Below are 18,303 nucleotides of genomic sequence, written 5' to 3'. Positions count from 1 at the left end.
TCTTTAATTGTTTGAAATTGCCATTAACACCAGCAGTAAGTCTTGTCACCTTGCTTTGGTGCTGTGTGCCCTCTCACCCATTACTGACAGTCCTGGGAAAAAAACCCTCAAGTGCAATTTAGGGAAATGGGACACACTCTTCAGTGCAGGGCCAGCTAAGTCATCTGACCTCTCACAATGGGTGACCTCCAAGAGTGACCCAGAAGGGCTCCACCCAGTTGATTTTTCAAGACCATTTGGAGTAAAAACCATGCTCTCTGATGCCCTCAGGAAATGACTCATTTTTAAATGGCTGAGTTTTCCTGATACCTGATAATTTTCCTCCGGAGGTTGGGAATGAACTGAATTAAATACTTCTCTGCTCTTTTAAATAGAAAATAGTGAACATATTTTCACTTTTCTCAGTGTGTTGGGGTGACCATAACTAACTTTGGTTTTTGTAGCAGATGGATGGGAAATTACTTCGGTGGAGTGGAAAAGAAGACCTGCATTTGGAGTCAGAAGCCATGGATGACAGCTGCTGTGTGATTCTGAACTGTCTGTGCTTTAGTTGCAGCAATAAGGTCTGTAACATATTAACCCTCTGTGTGAGTAAATGGGATGCTAGGTGTAGCATGCCCACCACCACACCTGTTACGCTCCATCCATCTGATGCTGCAGGACCTTGGGTGGTTCTCCTTGACTCCCTCCACAGCCCTAATGAACCCATGCCTGGCTGAGGCTGCCAGCTCTCCTTTCACAGGCTTTTCTCATCCTCCAAAAAACCATCCTCCTCTGCTGTCGAAGGCCTTTGACTTGCTTTCATCAGTCAAAATAACATCCATTATTTCTTCATCACCAGCCCAGGGAACACTCATGTCATCTTGTTTCCATCTGTTCCCCCCGCCATCCATCGCAGGTTCTCAGATGTGAAGGACATTTGACCCTCTCCGTTTTAAGAATGCAGGAACATTTTTTTGCCAAGCACTCACTCCAGCAAAACCTGTCAATCTTTCATCATCTGAAGCAAATGATCCCCAACAGGCACACAGCAATTTCCTCCAAGCCTTTCTCATACGCTCAACACCAAATGGAATTCCAGACACGTGCAATTTTAAAAGCTACATCCAAGGTTATAAGGAGATTCAAAGTCCTATGTGACAGATCAATGTGCTCCTGGAATCCTTGTCATAATAACACTTCGCAGCATGAATAGCACTCTGGTTGTGGGATCGACTTAGGAAAAAAGAGTGGTGGGCAGGAAAAGCGCGTCCATGTGCCTGGTCAATAATTGCCACCCAAGGAGATCATATGGAGTGGGGAGGGAAAGAAGTGTGTATCCTGAAGATCCATCTTGGGAACCGGGGTCACCACTGGCATATGATGGGCAGGAGCTGGGGGTGTTAAACACGGGTAAGCATATTGGAGGGAGGTAAGTGCTGTGGAGAAAAATGAAGCAAAGTAGAGGAACAGAGTGTGCTGGGGTTGGCAGGGTGATCAGAGACAGCCCTGTGGACAAGATGACCTTACGTGAGGAGTCCTGAAGGGAGGGAAGGAGGCAGCCATTTAGAAAGGAGGGAAGGTGTTCTGGGAAGAAGGAAGGACAAGTCCAGAGTCCCTGTAATAGGAATGGCGACTGGCATGTGCCTGGAGCCCCACGTGGCTGGAGCTGAGGTCTGAGAGGTAGGGGACCAGGTGGAGACAAGAGGGAACGGGGCAGGGGACAGGCATTAAAAGAATGACAGATTAGCAGATACTAACTACTGTACATAAAATAGATAAACAACACATTTCTACTGTACAGCACAGGGAACTATATTCAATATCCTGTAGTAACTTATAATGAAAAAGAATATGGAAACAAATACATGTATGTGTATGTCTGACTGAACTATTATGCTGTCCACCAGAAACTGACACATTGTAACTGACTATACTCCAATTAAAGGAAAAAAAAAGAATGACACAGCAATTGGCATCAAGATGGTGGGAGACTGAACTCACCGTAGATGAGAGAGGATGGGCGGTGGGGGCAGAGGGGGAAGTGGTCAGATTTGGGATCTGTTAGTAACATTCGCCAAGTGATCATGGCCAGGAATTTAGACACTGCTTTAAGCCTTGTATGTAATCTTCCAATATTCCAGCCCTAGGAGGTAGGTAACAGCACTGTTCTCATTTTAACAGAAAACCTAAATAATATTCTGTTAAAACTGTCGTATTTACTTTTATAAGAAATCATGCACATTAAGCCAGCGTAGTGGATGCTGTCTGACTCCACCCAGATACCCTCAAGTCTCAGGCACTTGTTCGCTCAGCTGGGTTCTTCTCTGGGCATCACCTTACCTGAGGCCACTCCTTCTGCCTGGGACCACTGATTGGTTGATGGGGGGTGCAAGGTTCTGTCTCTTTCATGCAACTCTCAGGGGCCATCCCAGCTCCGAAGCTCCCTAAGGGCTCTTCTGAGACCCCAGGAACGCACCGCATCTCAACTTCTCCCTCAGCCCATCCTGCCTCCCTGTCTTCCTTGCCTGGTGCTCGAGAGAGCACTCCTTAAGCCAACTTCCTGCTCGCTAACCCCTGCCTTGGATTCTGTTCCCTGGGGAACCACAGCAACGTTCTGAATCGATTTCAAAAGTGGCTTAAGGCAGAAAAAAAGGGAGAGAGCAAATGTTTTTGTACAAAAATGATAGAACTTTCATTTTGAAATTTAATCTATAAGTATGGCCAGAGTGTGACTAAAATTCTAGTTTCCTAAATGAAATAGTGTTTAATTTCTTGGACTTAATGAATGGAAACTGCTAGACTCAATTAACGCAAAACATACACAGTGAGAATATACTTTCACCAACAAATACAAACAAAAATAATTTCAATTGTGCTACTGGGAAACATATTTAGACATTTGTAAACGAAAACACCACACCAGCAGAGAACCCATCTTCACTTGTTGAAGTTGGTTAACAAATGGTAATGGACTTTTCCATCTTTCCAGAAATACACGGCAGCTGGTATCTAAGGCCACCTGTCGCCATGAGAGTTATTTTAAATGTTCAATCAAAATAGCCTGGGTAAAGAAGGGCTTTTGGAACAGTCATTACATCCTGATTTAAAAATATGTTCAAATTCCACCAGTTTCATACACAACATTTTTCAAAGGCGTTATAATAAAGTAACCTTACTGATACGCACAGGACATCAATGGATAATGACTGAATTAGACATAGATTTCTTTACACTCTCATGATACGGCTCTCTTCAGTAATCATTGTTTTATTACTTCCTTTTTTCCACATACATTTATTATAGTCTAATGGTGTCTCTGCAAACGTTCAGTTATCCACACAGGAGGGAGTAACAAAGAATGAGAGCAGCGGGCACCGTGATCATGACAAGTCTCTATTTTATGCATTAAAAAATTCCAATCAGAAAGATTTTAGCTTCTCCTTTCCCATGCATTAGCCAGTTAAATAGCGATGGAGATTTCTTTTGTACAGAAGCATTAAAGGCACATTCCTTTCCTTTTAGCTATGCCAGGAGAAAAGAGCCTGGTCTGGGACTTCAACCCCCTATGAACACAGCTCTCTTTTCCTTCAGATTTTCTATTTAAAACGCCAACAACAAATACATTAGAAGAGGACAAGGCCCCTCCAAGGGTCCCCTGGCTGCCCCCAAACACCTGAGCATGGGAGTGGGAAATCTTGAGATGATTTTCCGTGTATTTCATGTTGAAACCATGCCTGTGAAAACAGCTCTCTGGGCAGCTGAGGATCACAGACTTTTTTTTTTTTTGTAAGGATGGAATCCTGCACGTGGCTGACGCGTCAGCAAACCTTGGTGGGGGGTGGGGGGCTTGTAGTGGGCAGGAAGGAAGGGGGCATCTAAGTGAACAGTACTCAGTGGATCCTGGGGTAGTTTCCTGCTGACAGTGGGGAGACCTTTTGGATCCACCTGAACAAAGGTGAACTCTATCCTCATTCCCAGGCTCAGGGTTGACCTGTTGACCAGCTCATATTAACCAGTAACTAAGTCACGCGGGGAATCTAAATGTTAAGATGCAAAACAATTTCCATGAGACTCTAACACCTACAGTGAAGACTTCTTTAAAAGTCTCTTAACTGTATCATCATTTTTCCAGATGTTCCCTAGTGTCTGTAAAACATACTGGTGGATTCCTGCCACTTAATAAACCTTCTCTATAAGCCTGGGCCCTTCTGCTCGGGTCAGCTGAGCTGCATGACTGCTCAGAGTCAGTTAGGTTTATGAACAATTTATTCCAGTTGCTTATTGCCATTGCACAATATGATGAAATATTTTTGCAAACTGATACAATATAAATATGAAAAAGAAAGTTGTAATTTCGATGAAGGCCAAGTAAATATTTTGGAAATACTCAAAAAAGGGAATTTCCTCAAATAATTGAATCTGATGTAAGATTCATTGTAGAAGACTGGAGGAGAAAAATCTCAACATTTTTATTCCACTTCAAAGGATCAAAACTGGTCACCACAGAAAAGAATTAGGGATGTGTGTTTTTGCAGATTCTTATCAGTAGGCTCTTACTCAAAGAAGAGGACTTGCTTTGACATTAGGAGGACTGGTGAATGGGCGTACATGTGAAATTTTGGGAAGAAAAAAAATTCAAGAGTGTGCCTAATTTGTTTCATGACTCCTCACGTTTCACTGGGCTTTTAAGCTAATCAACAAGCCGCTGGCCAAGCACACATTCAGTATCGTCTGCACCGTGTTCAGGTGCGACCACGGCCTCTTCTTTTAGGCTTTATTGGAGGGGTCATTTCACGGGAGTTTTTGTACAGGAAGAGCCTAATGGCCGGGGGTGGGGGGTGGTCTCTGGACTTCGACTCCCATCCTAGGAGGTGAAATGGTAGAAACCGTCCCCAAAGTAACTCAATAATCAGAAAGCCCTGGAGGCCCCTGGCAGGTCCCCCAGTGGTGTTCTGATTTTCCACCGTATGGAATCCCGAGCTTTGTAGCACCCCAAGAGACATAAACACGAGAGGTGCCCCTCACAGCCAAGGAAAGCTGATACTCGAGTTAGTGGAGGGTTTAAGGAGGGGATTCTGACAACTTTCTTGGATGACTTGGGTGCTCATCTGAATCTATGCAGCATTTTCCAAGGGAGATCTCCCTTGCACTTCACAAGTACCATAAACGAGGTGCCCAACATGAAGGAGAAGTCAGTGGTGCCTCCACATTTTACAAACACAGAATAAAGTTTAAAAGCAGCAAAATATTCATGTCATATATAATCACCAATTTAATATAGTGTTATTTTAAGACCCATAAGCCAGACAAAAAGACCCTGGTGTAGACTCAACCCTAATGACTAATTTCACCACTGCCTTTGTGATCTGGACGGTCATAACAAGAAGGAATCACTGTTGGAACAGATTTCGGATAGTATCGCCTTTAATCCTGCATTTCCCTAATCATTCTCTTTTCTTGCTGCGTGCAAATTTGGAAAAGGTCAGATACACCAAAGGTGTAGGGTAGAGCGGTTGGGAGGGGGCGGAATCCGTGTTCCAGCAACCTCCGTAAAGAAAAATATTAAAAGATGGACAGTCTTCCAGTCACCTGGGCTAAATAACCATCGAAATGGTGAACAGTCCTAGTATTTTTCTTTTCTAACACAAAAAGTGACAATTTACTTAAATTAAAAAAAAAAGCATCCATTGAAAATTCACCATACAAAAACCAGGATGCTTTAAATCCTAAGCATGTTGGGCCTGGTGTGAGAGGGTAAAATACTTCACCAATTTCTGTGCAGTCTATTTGCAGCTTTAATTGTTTTCTCCCCACTTCTCCAGGGACATGTTTCTTCCAGAAAGACAGTTGCTGAAGCAAAGATTTATTTTTACTGTTTATTGGGAAAGAAGCGGAAGCCCCAACCAGTTACTGTAATTCTGTAAAATTAGCTGCCAGAGAATTTCGCTTAATTTATACCTCTGCCCCAAACTGAGTCTGCCGTACTTCTGTTTGAACTTGACGGAAAATAGTCTGTTTTTCAGGCAAATGTTTCTGCCCTTTAAGAATGCCACCTAAAATCATGAACCACTAATTAATTAGTAAAGCCAAAACACACTTTCATTTGTTTGAATGTCCCTAGAAGGAGCGTGTCTTTTGAAAAATGACATTTCCTTATTTCAAAAATAATACATGTTCACTGTGGAACATTTGGAGCACGAAAGAAAGTGGAAAGAAAAAAATTAAACCATAACCCCACTCACCAGAGATAAGCTTTGTAAACATCTGGATAAACCAGCTGGCAGTGAAAAAATAGAATTCTTCATTCGATCTTAAAAAATGTCTTCTATTTCTTAATAAAACTTCCTTTTCCTCAATGAAAACCTTTGTTACAGTTTTTCCTCTGGGACTTATATTTCTTGAAATCTTTGGAAAGGGGAACTTGGTGTGCACAGTTTAAAACTTTTTGCCATATTGAATGTTAAATTATAGGTCCTAAAATCTAAAAAATTTTGACTGATGAACAATATACTTAGTAGAACACTGTTGAAAAGGATAACTTTTAACACTATATCCGTTACTTTAAGAATGACAGTTTCAAACGAAGCCTTGTGATAAGAGAAAATTTCACATATTGACATTTAGCGGAGTCATTCTGGCTTATGCACGAGTTAACTTGATTTTTATGCTGACTGAAAACAGCCTGTTTGTGGCCTATCCAGCATACATTGTACATCTGCTTTAATTATTAAAACAAAAGGGCACAGTGACCAGAAGAATGTCCATGTTAAAGGCTAAATGCCTCTCTTCCCGGGACCCCAGCGGCTGGTCCTCCCTTGATGATAAGACTCCCTTCCCAGGGGCCGAGGCCACGCTGACTTGCTGCGTATGTGCTGGTCTGCCCTTTTTTTGTGAAACCTTGAAGAAACGTATCCCTGGCTCCTTTAATGTTCTTTGTTCTGACAAAATACAAAACTGTGCAGGAAGCCGCGCTTCTCCGGAGCAGTGCCTCTGAGAAGCGGGCTTCTGGGCTGGTCCTCAGTTTGGCTCAAATAAAATTCTTGTCTATTCTTATTACTGATTGTTCACTGATTATTTTCGTCGACATTTGAGACAACACTAGCAGGGCGCTTCAGTGAAACGTGTGATTTGTTGGCTATGTATATTTTAGAGCAGGTCCCAAAGTGGAACAGGATGAGGAAATTCAACCAAACGTGGGCCACCCTGTAGGGGCAGGCGAACTTCTTCAAAAGACTTCTGTGAGCCTCACGGTATTCAATAAAAGAGAGGATCTGCCCACAGTGGGAGATTTTGAGGCTGTGTTTAGTTGTCATGTCTCCATACGTTCCAGGTTAAATACATTTATTATCTGGGATCTTTGGGGGCAGATCATCTTGAAAGTCAGAGTTGAGTTTAAAAGAGTCCCTAAGAACAAGACAGACTGCTGCTGGTAACGCGGAGCTTAAACGTGAATTCTCCTTAAAAGTCGTCTCTAAAGAGTGTTTGGTATGTTCTCTCCCAGTGGATGAGGACAAGGAGAGAGTCAGGGCTGTTCACATAAAAAAAATTTTTTTTTAATTTTTTAAAAATTAAAAAAATACACATTGTATACATATTTGCATATATCCATATCTTATTACCATACTCCCAACATGGTAATCAAATGTGTTCTCATTTTTTTTCTGTTTAACACAATTATCAGAGTATTTCAAATGTCTTTATATAAATCCATTTAGAGAGCGGGAAGCCTAGAGTGGGAAGAATTCAGGGGAGTAAATATCCTGAGAACTTCCGAGGACATTTTTGACAGCCAGCTCCTGTTTGCCTGTGTGTATGTATTCAACTGTGTCACTTCGTTGCATAAGGTGTCGCAATGGAAATTTTTACAAGAAAACACCGAGCAAGGTAGTAGGAAGCAAGGTAGACTTACACCAGACTGGAACCCCGAGCCAAAAGACTTGGAGTTCAAGACCTACAGCTCCTCCCCCGGGACGTTCACTGTCAAGAGAAACTAACAGCCCCCACCCCCAGCACTGGGCGGGGTGAGTGAAGCAGACAAGGGCCTGGAAAGCGTGACTGCGGACACCCGCCCCCACTTACCTGAGGGCCGTCCTGTAGTGGTAGATGGCTTCCCTGTCCCGACCCTGGTCCTTCAGGAAATTGGCGTAGTTGTAGTGGACCTTGGCATTGTGGGGCAGAGTTTGAACTCCAGACCTAAAAATGAATACATTTTTTGAAGAAATGAGCAGCGAAAGGTCCTGTTGAGGAATGCTGTCAGTTTCGTCCGCGTTTTACCCCCAGGTTTGTGAACCTGTATCTGAATGTCCACTGCGGTCCTCAAAGCCAAGTGTTCCAAAATTCAAATTATGTGAGTTATTAAACACGCGTCTGTGGAAAACAATGGAGGCAACGCTCAGATGTGCATGAAAAACAAACACGCTAACTGCACACGAAGCAGAGGTGGCGGCAGGTGGTGAGAGATGATTCTTTGGGGAACAACCCTGCATGCTCAGGTTAATTCAGTTTTTTCCTTCCTTCCTGCACTTGTAGCCTTCCACCTTTTTTTTTTTTTTAATGTGAGACTGTCTACAAAAATAAATCATTACAAGAGGGATGATCGTAGACTGGCCTCCCTACTAAGGTTCATTGGAAATAAACATTTCCCGCGTACTAAGCCAGGGCTGATTTAAAAAAAAAAAATAAAGGCAGGCGTAATTATTCTACAAGCTGCAGATAAGGAAAGAAGGTTTTGTTCAGTAAGGTTAAACTCGTTGCTTAAATGTTCAGTGTTAGTCTGCTCCGGCTGGCCAAACAAAACTCCTGGGGACTCCCTAGAGGGCGACGCTGAGGCTTCAGAGATGACACATGGAGGAGGAACCTGTCTGTTGTCTGCACTGCCTCACAAACTCAAGTGCGCAAGATCAGGCAGCTGGTAAGCGGCAGAGATGGGACTGTGAGCCAAGGAGTATGCTCCTAGGGTCCCTGATCCCTCACCTGCAAGGAGGTGGTGGCAGGGGAATGATGAAAGTCGGTGGGTTTGGGGGCTATTTGGAAAGAAAACTCCTGGAATTCACACGGGTTAAATGCAGGAGGGGGACAAGTGATGAGACAGAGGAAGGAGGAAGGATGACAACCTAGTTTCTGGGCAATTTGTACTCAAAACACACTTCCTCTTACAGGTGACATATTATCATTTAAGTTCTAATTCAAAGATTAAGACTACTAGGGGAATTCCATGAAAAGTGTTAAACCTGTTAGGGAAATATGTCAGGGTATTGTAACTTTTCTTTGTTGAACTTTTGTTGAAATAACAGCCCCTTAATGTTATAAAACAGTAAAAAAATTTCAATTGAAGTATAGTTGATTTATAATGTTTTATTAGTTTCTGGTGTATAGAACAGTGATTCAGTGATACAGACATATTTTTTCATTATAGATTATTAAAACTATTGAATATAGTTCTCTGTGTTACATAGTAGGACCTTGTTGTTTATCTAGTCTGCATATAGTAGTCTGCATCTGCTAATCCCAAACTCCTAATTTATCCCTCCCCAACCCTTTCCCCTTTGGTAACCATTAGTTTTCCATACCTGTGTGTCTGTTTCTGTTTTATAAATAAGTTCATTTGTGTAATTTTTTTAGATTTCACATGTAAGTGATAACATATGATATTTGTTTTTCTCTATCTGACTTACTTCACTTAGTATGATAATCTCTAGGTCCACCCATATTACTGCAAATGGCATTATTTCAATTTTTTATGGCTGAGTATTGTTCCATCACACACACACACACACACACACACGTTCTTTATCCAATCATCTGTTGATGGACATTTAGGCTGTTTCCATGTCTTGGCTATTGTAAACAGTGTTGCTATGAACATGGGGGTGCATGTATCTTTTCAAATTAGAATTTTCTCAGATATATGACCAGGAGTGGTATTGCTAGATCATGGGGTAAGTTTATTTTTAGTTTTTAAAGGACTCTCCATACTGTTTTCCATAGTGGCTGCACCAAACTAGATTCCCACAGTGTAGGAGGGTTCCCTTTCCTCCACACCCTCTCCAGCATTTATCATCTGTGGATTTTTTAATGATGGCCATTCTGACCAGTTTGACTAACACTTCGTTGTAACTTTGATTTGCATTTCTCTAATAATTAGTGATAATGAGCATCTTTTGACGTGCCTATTGGCCATTTGTATGACTTCATTGGAGGAATGTCCATTTAGGTCTGCTCATTTAAAAATTGTTCTTAAATTTAAAAAATAAATTAAAAAGTGCAAAGGCAAGAAAAAAAAAAAAACAAACTCCAAAAACCAGACAAACAAAAAAACCCAGTCCCTTAGGACCAGCAAAGACTGCCTCTCTTAAAATCTACTAGCGGGCACTTGAGTACCTCTCCAGCGGAGATAGCTGACAGGGAGTGTGAGAAGCTAAAAAGCCACCGAGGGCAACGTCATCTGAAAGCAGCAGACTCCAGATTACACAGAGCTGCCTCAGTGATTCCAAACGCACGGCAGCAGCTAGGACGTTTCGACGTGTGTCGAGTGTGGCTGGAAACAGATTAGCTGTCGATCTGTATCAAGAGCAGTTAGACCCCACATTCTCTTCTCCATGCTGCACACCCAGGTGACTTTTTCCACCAGCCTTTCCCCATCCCAGCAAAAGGCAGGAGGCTTACTCCCTCGAAAAGTTGAATCAGAGAGATCCTGCACTCAGGGACAAAAGGTACAGCTGAGGGGCCGGGGGAAAAACTGTAACCTCCAAGGCAGATGAAGAGAAAATGCGCATTGTGAGCGACGGTATCCCTCTAACCCTGCTGGACCTGCGTACAGCTCTGAACATCGGCAGCCAGGACCGGACTCTCAGGGAGGAGACAGGAGGAATCCTCTCACTGGAAACTGACCCAGGACAAAAGATTTGGGTGCTCCAGTGAACCCCTCCACCTCCTTCAATTATCCCACGGGAGGCGCACCAGCTGACACACAAAGCTAGAGTTTTAATACAATGTTTCATATGGACGTTCCCCAAAGTGAATTTAGCCACGCGGGCAGGATCAGAGTCAGAGTAACAGCAATGGCTTTAAAGCAATCCAGCTTCCACAGCGGAACATTTCTGATTTTTCTATCCAGAACTAAATAGTGCATGGCACAGGTGGATTTTAAAGATAACCTTGAAAAAAAAAAAAAAACCCAGATAACTTTGATTGCAGCATGGCTGTAACTGGAGTATTTTTTGGAATTGATCCTTCCCTCTGTGTGATTAATACGGCTGCTCTAATACATTTCACCCGAGGAACAGACGGGCTGGTGGAAACACGTCCTTGTTGAGATGCATTGTTCAGTGAGGACAGGAGGAAGTTACGGGATTCCTAACAAGCCAGCAGCCATGGGTGGAGTCACTGAGATGCTAAGAACACACTGCGTTTCCCATTGTTGTTTCTGACCTTTTCATTCCCTCTGTGATGTGTTTCAGCTGCGTTTTTCCAGTCTCATTTAACAGTGAACAGTTGGTGGGGAAAAAAAGGAAAATAAACAACTGGCCAAAGGCAAAACTTTCCATGTCGCTCTAACTGGCCAGCTTGCTCTCCCTTCACCCCCTGGCCAGCCTCCTCAGTTTGCTTTCGGGACGCTCTGGCTTGGTGGCCCCAACTGTCCTACTGAGAACATGCTGCTTTATTTACTCCACCAGGAAACGCAGCATTCATACATTACAGGGCTGCATCTCAAACTGTATTGATAACAACAGTGACTATGTAGTTACTTTTTAAATTGTGGTCTAGTCAGTTTACAATGCTGTCAATTTCTGTTGTGCAACATAATGCATCCGTCATACTTATAAATACATATATTCTTTTTCATTATAGGCTATTACAAGATATTGAATATAATTCCCTGTGCTATACAGTAGACACTTGTTTATCTATTTTATATATAGCAGTTAGTATCTGCAAATCTCGAGCTCCCAATGTTTCCCTTCCCACCCTCTTCCCCCCGGTAACAATAAGTTTGTTTTCTATGTCTGTGAGTCTGTTTCTGTTTTGTAAACAAGTGCATTCATTTTTTTTTTTTTAGATTCCACATATAGGAGTGATATCATATGCTATTTATGAATGAAAGTCTCCCTTTCAACCCAGGATCTTAATTCACACACACATTTCTCTCTCACGCTCTCATTTGCAGGAGACTTGAAAAGTAACAGAGATATCTGTCAGGTATCTCCCCAAGCTGGCAGAACATCAGTTTCCTTTGTGGGCACGACTGGAACAATCGACCAGGAGAACCATCCCCAAATTCCTGATCAGAAAACAAACATTTAGAAAGTGTTCGGCCTGAGGTTCAGAGGAAAGGAAAGCAAGAAAATTTGTGGTTCCCTTCAGTTGTGACCCTGTCTAACCTGAGGTTTCACAAGTCACACTCCGGAAGTGCTGAGCGGAAGCATCCATTCCATCTCCTTCGTCCCTTCAGGAACCTATCGGAGGGGTAGTATGACTGTACCTCCCACCTTGTACGTGAGGACATTGATGCTCAGAGAGATTAAGGCCATTTTCTAAGGTTACAGTCTGAGTAAGTCCTTAAACAGAGATTTCAACCAAGGCCAGTGAATGGTCAGGATCATTCCTGAAGTTGGTTAACATTTGATAAACCAAAAGGTACCTCAAGATACTAGAAACATCAAAATTTCATTGTCACAATGTTTACATCACTGGTATACAAACAATGGCCTTGTGGACCACAGACACATCGACCTCTTTCCCTCTTTACCTAGACGGCTTCAACCTCCTTCCCGTGACAGTGGTAGAGTTGAGTGGCTGCAAAAGAGAATGTGGGGCACACAAACATTTACAGTCTGGCCTTTGCAAAGGAGTCTGCCAAACCTCACAAAGGTTTATGTTCTCTGCCCTGGGAGGTCTGCTTATCTCTCTGGCCCAGTAATTCAGAGAGGAGGAAAGAGAAATGTGTTTGCTACAGAGTGGGGGAAGATCTGGGCCATAAATTCTTAAGTGGTGGTCCACAGATCACTTCAAGAGTTCGTGAGTGGGATTCAGAAAGACCGTAAACTGGATGCAAAAAGAAAAATATACTGTCTTCATCTTTCCAGGTATTTTGAAGATGTGAGGGGGAGGGAGGGAAGATTTCATCAAATTGTGCTATTCTGGTACTATTTACTCCAACCCTGTGTCCCAGCCTGGGCTGTCATCAGGCCCAGCTGGAGCTGTGAGGTTCCCTTCTCCTCAGGTTAGGTACCAGAATAACCTCTTGTTCTAAGAATCAGAGAAAATGTAACTTGCACCTATGATTCTGAACACCTCTCACTCTGTCTCTGTCTCTCTGTTTATACCAGGCTTAGCTTAAGTTAGAAAACATAAAGCAAAAAACTGGGGTGGTGAGGGGTATGTACTCTTTGGCTTTTACATCAGATTTGGGTTCAAATCCTGGCTCCTCCTTTTCACAACTATTTTGGCTTGGACAAACTACTCTCTCTGAGCATCTGATGAGACAGAAGTGTGGGGTTCTTGTGCTTTTGTGTGGAAGTTTTTGTAATAGAAGCACAAAGCTGGGAGGGAGGCATCCGTCTGTATCTCCTAAAAGTACATCACTCAGCGGGACCTTTTCCATGAGAGGAGGCCTCAGCTGGAAACATCGGAACTTGACTGAAATTAGGGTTTTTCTCTAGCACCAAGGTCTGTCCTAAGATGTTCTGCAAGATTGTCCTCAGTGTTGCCAAGCAAAACCACTGCACATGATTAGAGAGGCCTCCATGGGACCCGATGTCCAAGGACGGTCCATGGGGTTTTATTTGGAACAAAGGAGAAAACAGAAACAGGGCCTCTGCCAAGGACATCCTCCCATATCTCAGCTCAGGCTTACAAGAGAACAGTCCTTGAAAGCTTGGGTTGGTCTTAGCCAACTGCCTGCACCTACACGGAGCCCTGCTCCTTCCACCTGCTACATTATAGTGCGACATGTCCACGTGTCTTACTCCCATCCGGACGTCTGGCTCCTATACAATCTCCCCACAACTGTCCTCTCTCTCATATCCTAGAACACAGTGCAGAGCAATATTCTGAAAGCCTTACATAGTGTTTACCCTACTGCCCTCTGTACAGTTCACATGCTCTTTTTATTCTTCACATACACTCAGAAGATACATACTATTATTATTCTAAATTTTAAAATAAAGAAACAAAGGCATGGAGTGGTTGAGTAACTTCCCCACAGTCACAGAGCTATTCAACAGTGGAACTTGGAGTAGAGCCAGTGTTAAAGAAACCTGATTCCCATCGAGAGACTGAGCGACTCTCAGAGGGTTGGGGAACTCAGGTTTATTACGCTGGCAGGCCCAGAGGTGTTAACACTCCAAAAGCTCTGGACACCATCTGTAGGTTTACCCAGGCTTTTATAGGGTTTTAAGTTTCATATGGAAATGAGGTGTTAGAAATGGACCAATTAGGAGCAAGCTTTTGGGAACCAATAGAATTTTAGGGGTAAATGCAAATGAGGTGTTAGAAATGGACCAATCAGGAGTGAGCTTTTGGGAACCAGTGGAATTTTAGGGGTAAGTTTCATTTTCCTAGAAGCAAGCTGTTTTACAAAAGCACAAAAGCAGGAAGGCAATGGCCCTGCCTGGGGGGTCTTGCTGGTCCCTTTGTGGGTTTTGCCCCTTCACCAGAAAGCCTGCCTCCAGACCCCACACTCAACCACTGATTCCAGAGCCTCAGAGATTCTTGGTAAATGTTCAACTGATTTGAACATTACTCAGGACAGATGAATACATGTAAACATCTGGTCTCGAAGGAAAAAAAACTATTCTTAAAGTCTCAGATTTTTAAAAGTTTTCTCAGGACATAAATTATGATACGTAAAGTTTTTTTTTTAAAAGACTGTCACTAGCTCTGATTTGCACTTTACACAAAATTCCATTTGATCACCAATGGCCTCCGAGGACACAAAGTCTCTTTAAGCATGTATGTGGAATGGTTGTGTTTTAGTAATCAACTGTTCACTTCCTACACATGTCTATCTCAAAAAACCGGAAGCCTCTGGATGCAAGGTCAATGAGCTTTTTGTTTTCCTGTTTTCCTTTTTTAAAAATTGCTGGCATCAGCTGTACAGGGTTTGAACACTAACTTGTTATCCTTGAGATAAACCACTATCTGCAAAGCCCATCCCCAGACGTGCTCTGATTAAGCAATAAGCATCATAAGAAGACACAATGCTCTCAGTACCTTCATTCAAGGAAAGGGTTTAACACAGGGCAGAACCATTTTCAAGTTAGTGCTTTTGTTAACGAGTCCAAACTCATTCTGCTCGCCGCCCAACAGGCTGATAAATCAGGAGACGAGGTGTTGGGGAAAGGAACAGCAACTTTATTTGGAAAGCTGGCAGACCGAGAGGATGTCAGACTAATGTCTTGGAAAACCATCCTGCTCAAGTCAGAAAACAGGCTCCTTTATACAAAAAAAAAAAAAAAAAAAGGGGACGGGGTGTGGTTCGTTGTTGCAAACTTCTTGCTGTAGGAATTCTTTGTTCCTGTAGCCGTCCATGTGGGTCAGGCCGTGGTGTCCCTGTAAACCTCCAACAAAACAAAGGTTATTTTCTATTCTGCAACTTGTTGTCTTTCTATAAATGTAGAAGTGTTAATATCCTTAAAGGTCAGAGCCTCCAGAAAAGGCCCTCCTGTTTACCAGACAGGCTAAAGGCAACATTCATTTACAAAAGGTGCAGAGCTAACAAGACTAAGCCTACAAGACAGGGCACTGTGGTTAAAACTAAAGGAACAGATCCGATATGGCGTTAGATTTGTCCTCCTCTATTACAATTTAACATAAAAGCACGTTGTAACTATTGAAAGTGAAAGAAAAAAAACGAATTAAGCCAACAGAGACTAGGAGGAAGTTACACAACTGAACTTCCATGCCCCTGTGTTTACAAGATGACCACAGCACTGGTCAGTAAGAGGAACTGTCCATTGTGGTCTGGGAGAACTGCATGGGGTGGGGGGAGGCGGGGGGTGGGTGGGTATGAGAGGGACGAAACAGAATCTGAAGTCTAGAAGTGAAAAAACCATAGAAAAAAGCCACACAAAAAAACCTTACAGGGCAACAGGTCCCTGTGCAACAGGGAAGAACAAATCTGACTCCATATTAGGTCTGTTCCTTTAGCTCTAACCCTGCGCTCTGTTGTCTGTACTTAGTCTTGCTGGTTCTGCACCTTTTGTAAAAGAATGTTGCCTAGAGCCTGAAATGAACGGGAGAGCCTATTCTGAAGGTGCTGACCTTTGAGGGTGTAACACTTTCCCATTCATAGAGATAAAAAGTTGCAAAACAGAGAATAACATTTGTCTTGTTGGAGGTTTACAGGGGCACCATGACCTGATCTATGTGGACAGCTGCAAGAACAAAGGATTCCAACACCAAGAAGTTTGCAACAACCAACCACACCCCCTCTCCTTTTCAGTATAAAAGAAGCCTGAATTCTGACTTGGGGAAGATGGTTCTATAGGACATTAGTCCTCCATCTTCTTGGTTTGCCGGCTTTCCAAATAAAGTCGCTATTCCTTGTCCCAACACCTTGTCCCCCGATTTACTGGCCTGTCGTGTGGAGAGCAGAACCACTGGAGTAATGATGATGACAATAATGATGGTAATAGTAATCATAAATTAATAAAATTTGCATGCCAAAGTATTTTTTTATATTTTAGAAAAGTTAAATTGCCAAGTAGCAAAATCAGATTTATTATTTTTAAATAGTAGAGGAGTTCAGTGAACATCTGTCTTATTTTCTGTTCATTCTTTCATTCACTTCTGCCAACCCGAGTCTGTGCCCTCGAACGGTGCCTGGGTGACGTCTCTGTCAAAGCCCCAGGGGCTTTGCTGACCCCACCTCCCCCATGGAGGTCAGAGGACCATCCTTGGTGAGTCCTGCCATCTCATTCATCTTTTGGGGTAACACTGGGAGGTCAGGTGTGGCTGAGTCAGGGGAGCCTGGTGGTGACAGGAGACTTATGACCTAAGCTCAGGCTGTCACAAGGCTTTATTTTCTCTGAACTGTGATGTGAAGATACAGAAAATTGAGGTAAGTTTTTCTTTCCGCTTGTTCCTATACAGGTGATCAGCTTGTCTCAAGACAGACTATCCAGACACCTGTTTCCTGTCTGCTACATGCCAGCTTCCTCACCTGCTCCCCAATTCTGTGCGCTCCCCTATGCCCTTCCAATATTTCCTCCCTTTAAAAGTGAGTCCAACTCTATTTCAGTTGTTTGCCTCCAAAGAATAAGCTTTGGGTACCGGCTGGTCAGGGAACCAAATAAAAATCACACTGACTGAACTGGCCCACTGGGTCATAAGTGAAGATGGAAGCTGGAAGGGGATGAAGACTGAGGACCCCTGGGATACTGAGCAAAACCGCTGGTGTTAGGTATTAAATAAGTGGGTGCACCAGGCAGGCAGATGGAGGAGAGGGAGGAGGGTCTGGAAGACGGTACTGTGCCCGCCTCCAGCATCAAGGGACTTTACTTCTTCTATATGAGTGCCAGCAAGAAACGGGTTAGAACCCAACAGCCACGACTGCCAGTAGCAGAAATGACTTAACCAGACATGACCCAATATTCACTGTATTCTAATTAACATTGAGGTTTAGCCATCCCCCCTACCATGGGTTTTTTTCTGTGTGCACCATGGGTAAGGACATGTGCAAAGAGGCCAAACATGACCAAGCACTCCAGGGACAAGAGCCATCAATCAATCAAGCAAAATGCCACCTCCAAGCGAGGGTATAAGAGAAAGGGCAGGCAAAACCTGCCGCTTTCCCTCCCCTGGATCCGCCCACTTCCTGTTCTTGGGTGTGTAGTTTTCCTTTTTAAAATAAATCTTTAAAAATCTTTCACTACACAACGCACTGTCTCCCAACTGTAAACCTAGCTTTTGGTATTGGTAAGAACTGGGGTCTTTACCTTTTGGGGTAACACTGGGGGGTCAGATGTGGCCGAGCCAGGGGAGCCCAGGTGAAGGTCGCCAGGGCTCTGGCAGGAATGAGACAGACTAAGTCCACAAACACAGCATGGTGAGCGATAGTCCCTAAGGATGTTAATACTCTCTGACAAGTTTAGGGCTATCAGTTGACATTGTTTTATTCAGAAACAGCTTCTATGCCACATAAAAACCTACCAGGAGATGAAAAAGTCTTGCCTTTCTTTGTTCAGAATTAATGTTCAAAATAAAGCAACTAGATCACAACTTAATGGCATGGAATATTCTACAGAAAAGACACTGCATTTCTCTTCCTTCTTCCCGTGTGCTTACCTTTCCCGTTCACTTGTCTGAACAATGAAATTA

The 18,303-nt window shown here is 43.1% G+C and overlaps 1 protein-coding gene and 1 long non-coding RNA gene across 4 annotated transcripts in view; one reads left to right on the top strand and one right to left on the bottom strand.

Moving 5' to 3' along the window:
* Positions 1 to 18,303, bottom strand: part of TMTC1 (transmembrane O-mannosyltransferase targeting cadherins 1) — a 233,656-nt gene that overhangs the window by 55,664 nt on the left and 159,689 nt on the right. For all 3 annotated transcript variants that reach the window (XM_072954819.1, XM_072954817.1, XM_072954818.1), the window contains one exon: positions 8,062 to 8,175. In XM_072954819.1, the coding sequence (XP_072810920.1) occupies positions 8,062 to 8,175 (114 nt within the window). The remainder of the gene's footprint in view (positions 1 to 8,061; positions 8,176 to 18,303) is intronic.
* Positions 242 to 17,296, top strand: LOC140691358 (uncharacterized). The gene is made up of 5 exons (XR_012066992.1): positions 242 to 329; positions 444 to 563; positions 12,149 to 13,067; positions 16,787 to 16,883; positions 17,077 to 17,296. It is a non-coding gene; the product is annotated as an uncharacterized lncRNA (long non-coding RNA).

This window comes from Vicugna pacos, chromosome 34 (genome assembly GCF_048564905.1).
Source record: "Vicugna pacos chromosome 34, VicPac4, whole genome shotgun sequence".
Taxonomy (NCBI): Eukaryota; Metazoa; Chordata; class Mammalia; order Artiodactyla; family Camelidae; genus Vicugna; species Vicugna pacos.
This window is presented reverse-complemented; position numbering and strand designations above follow the sequence as displayed.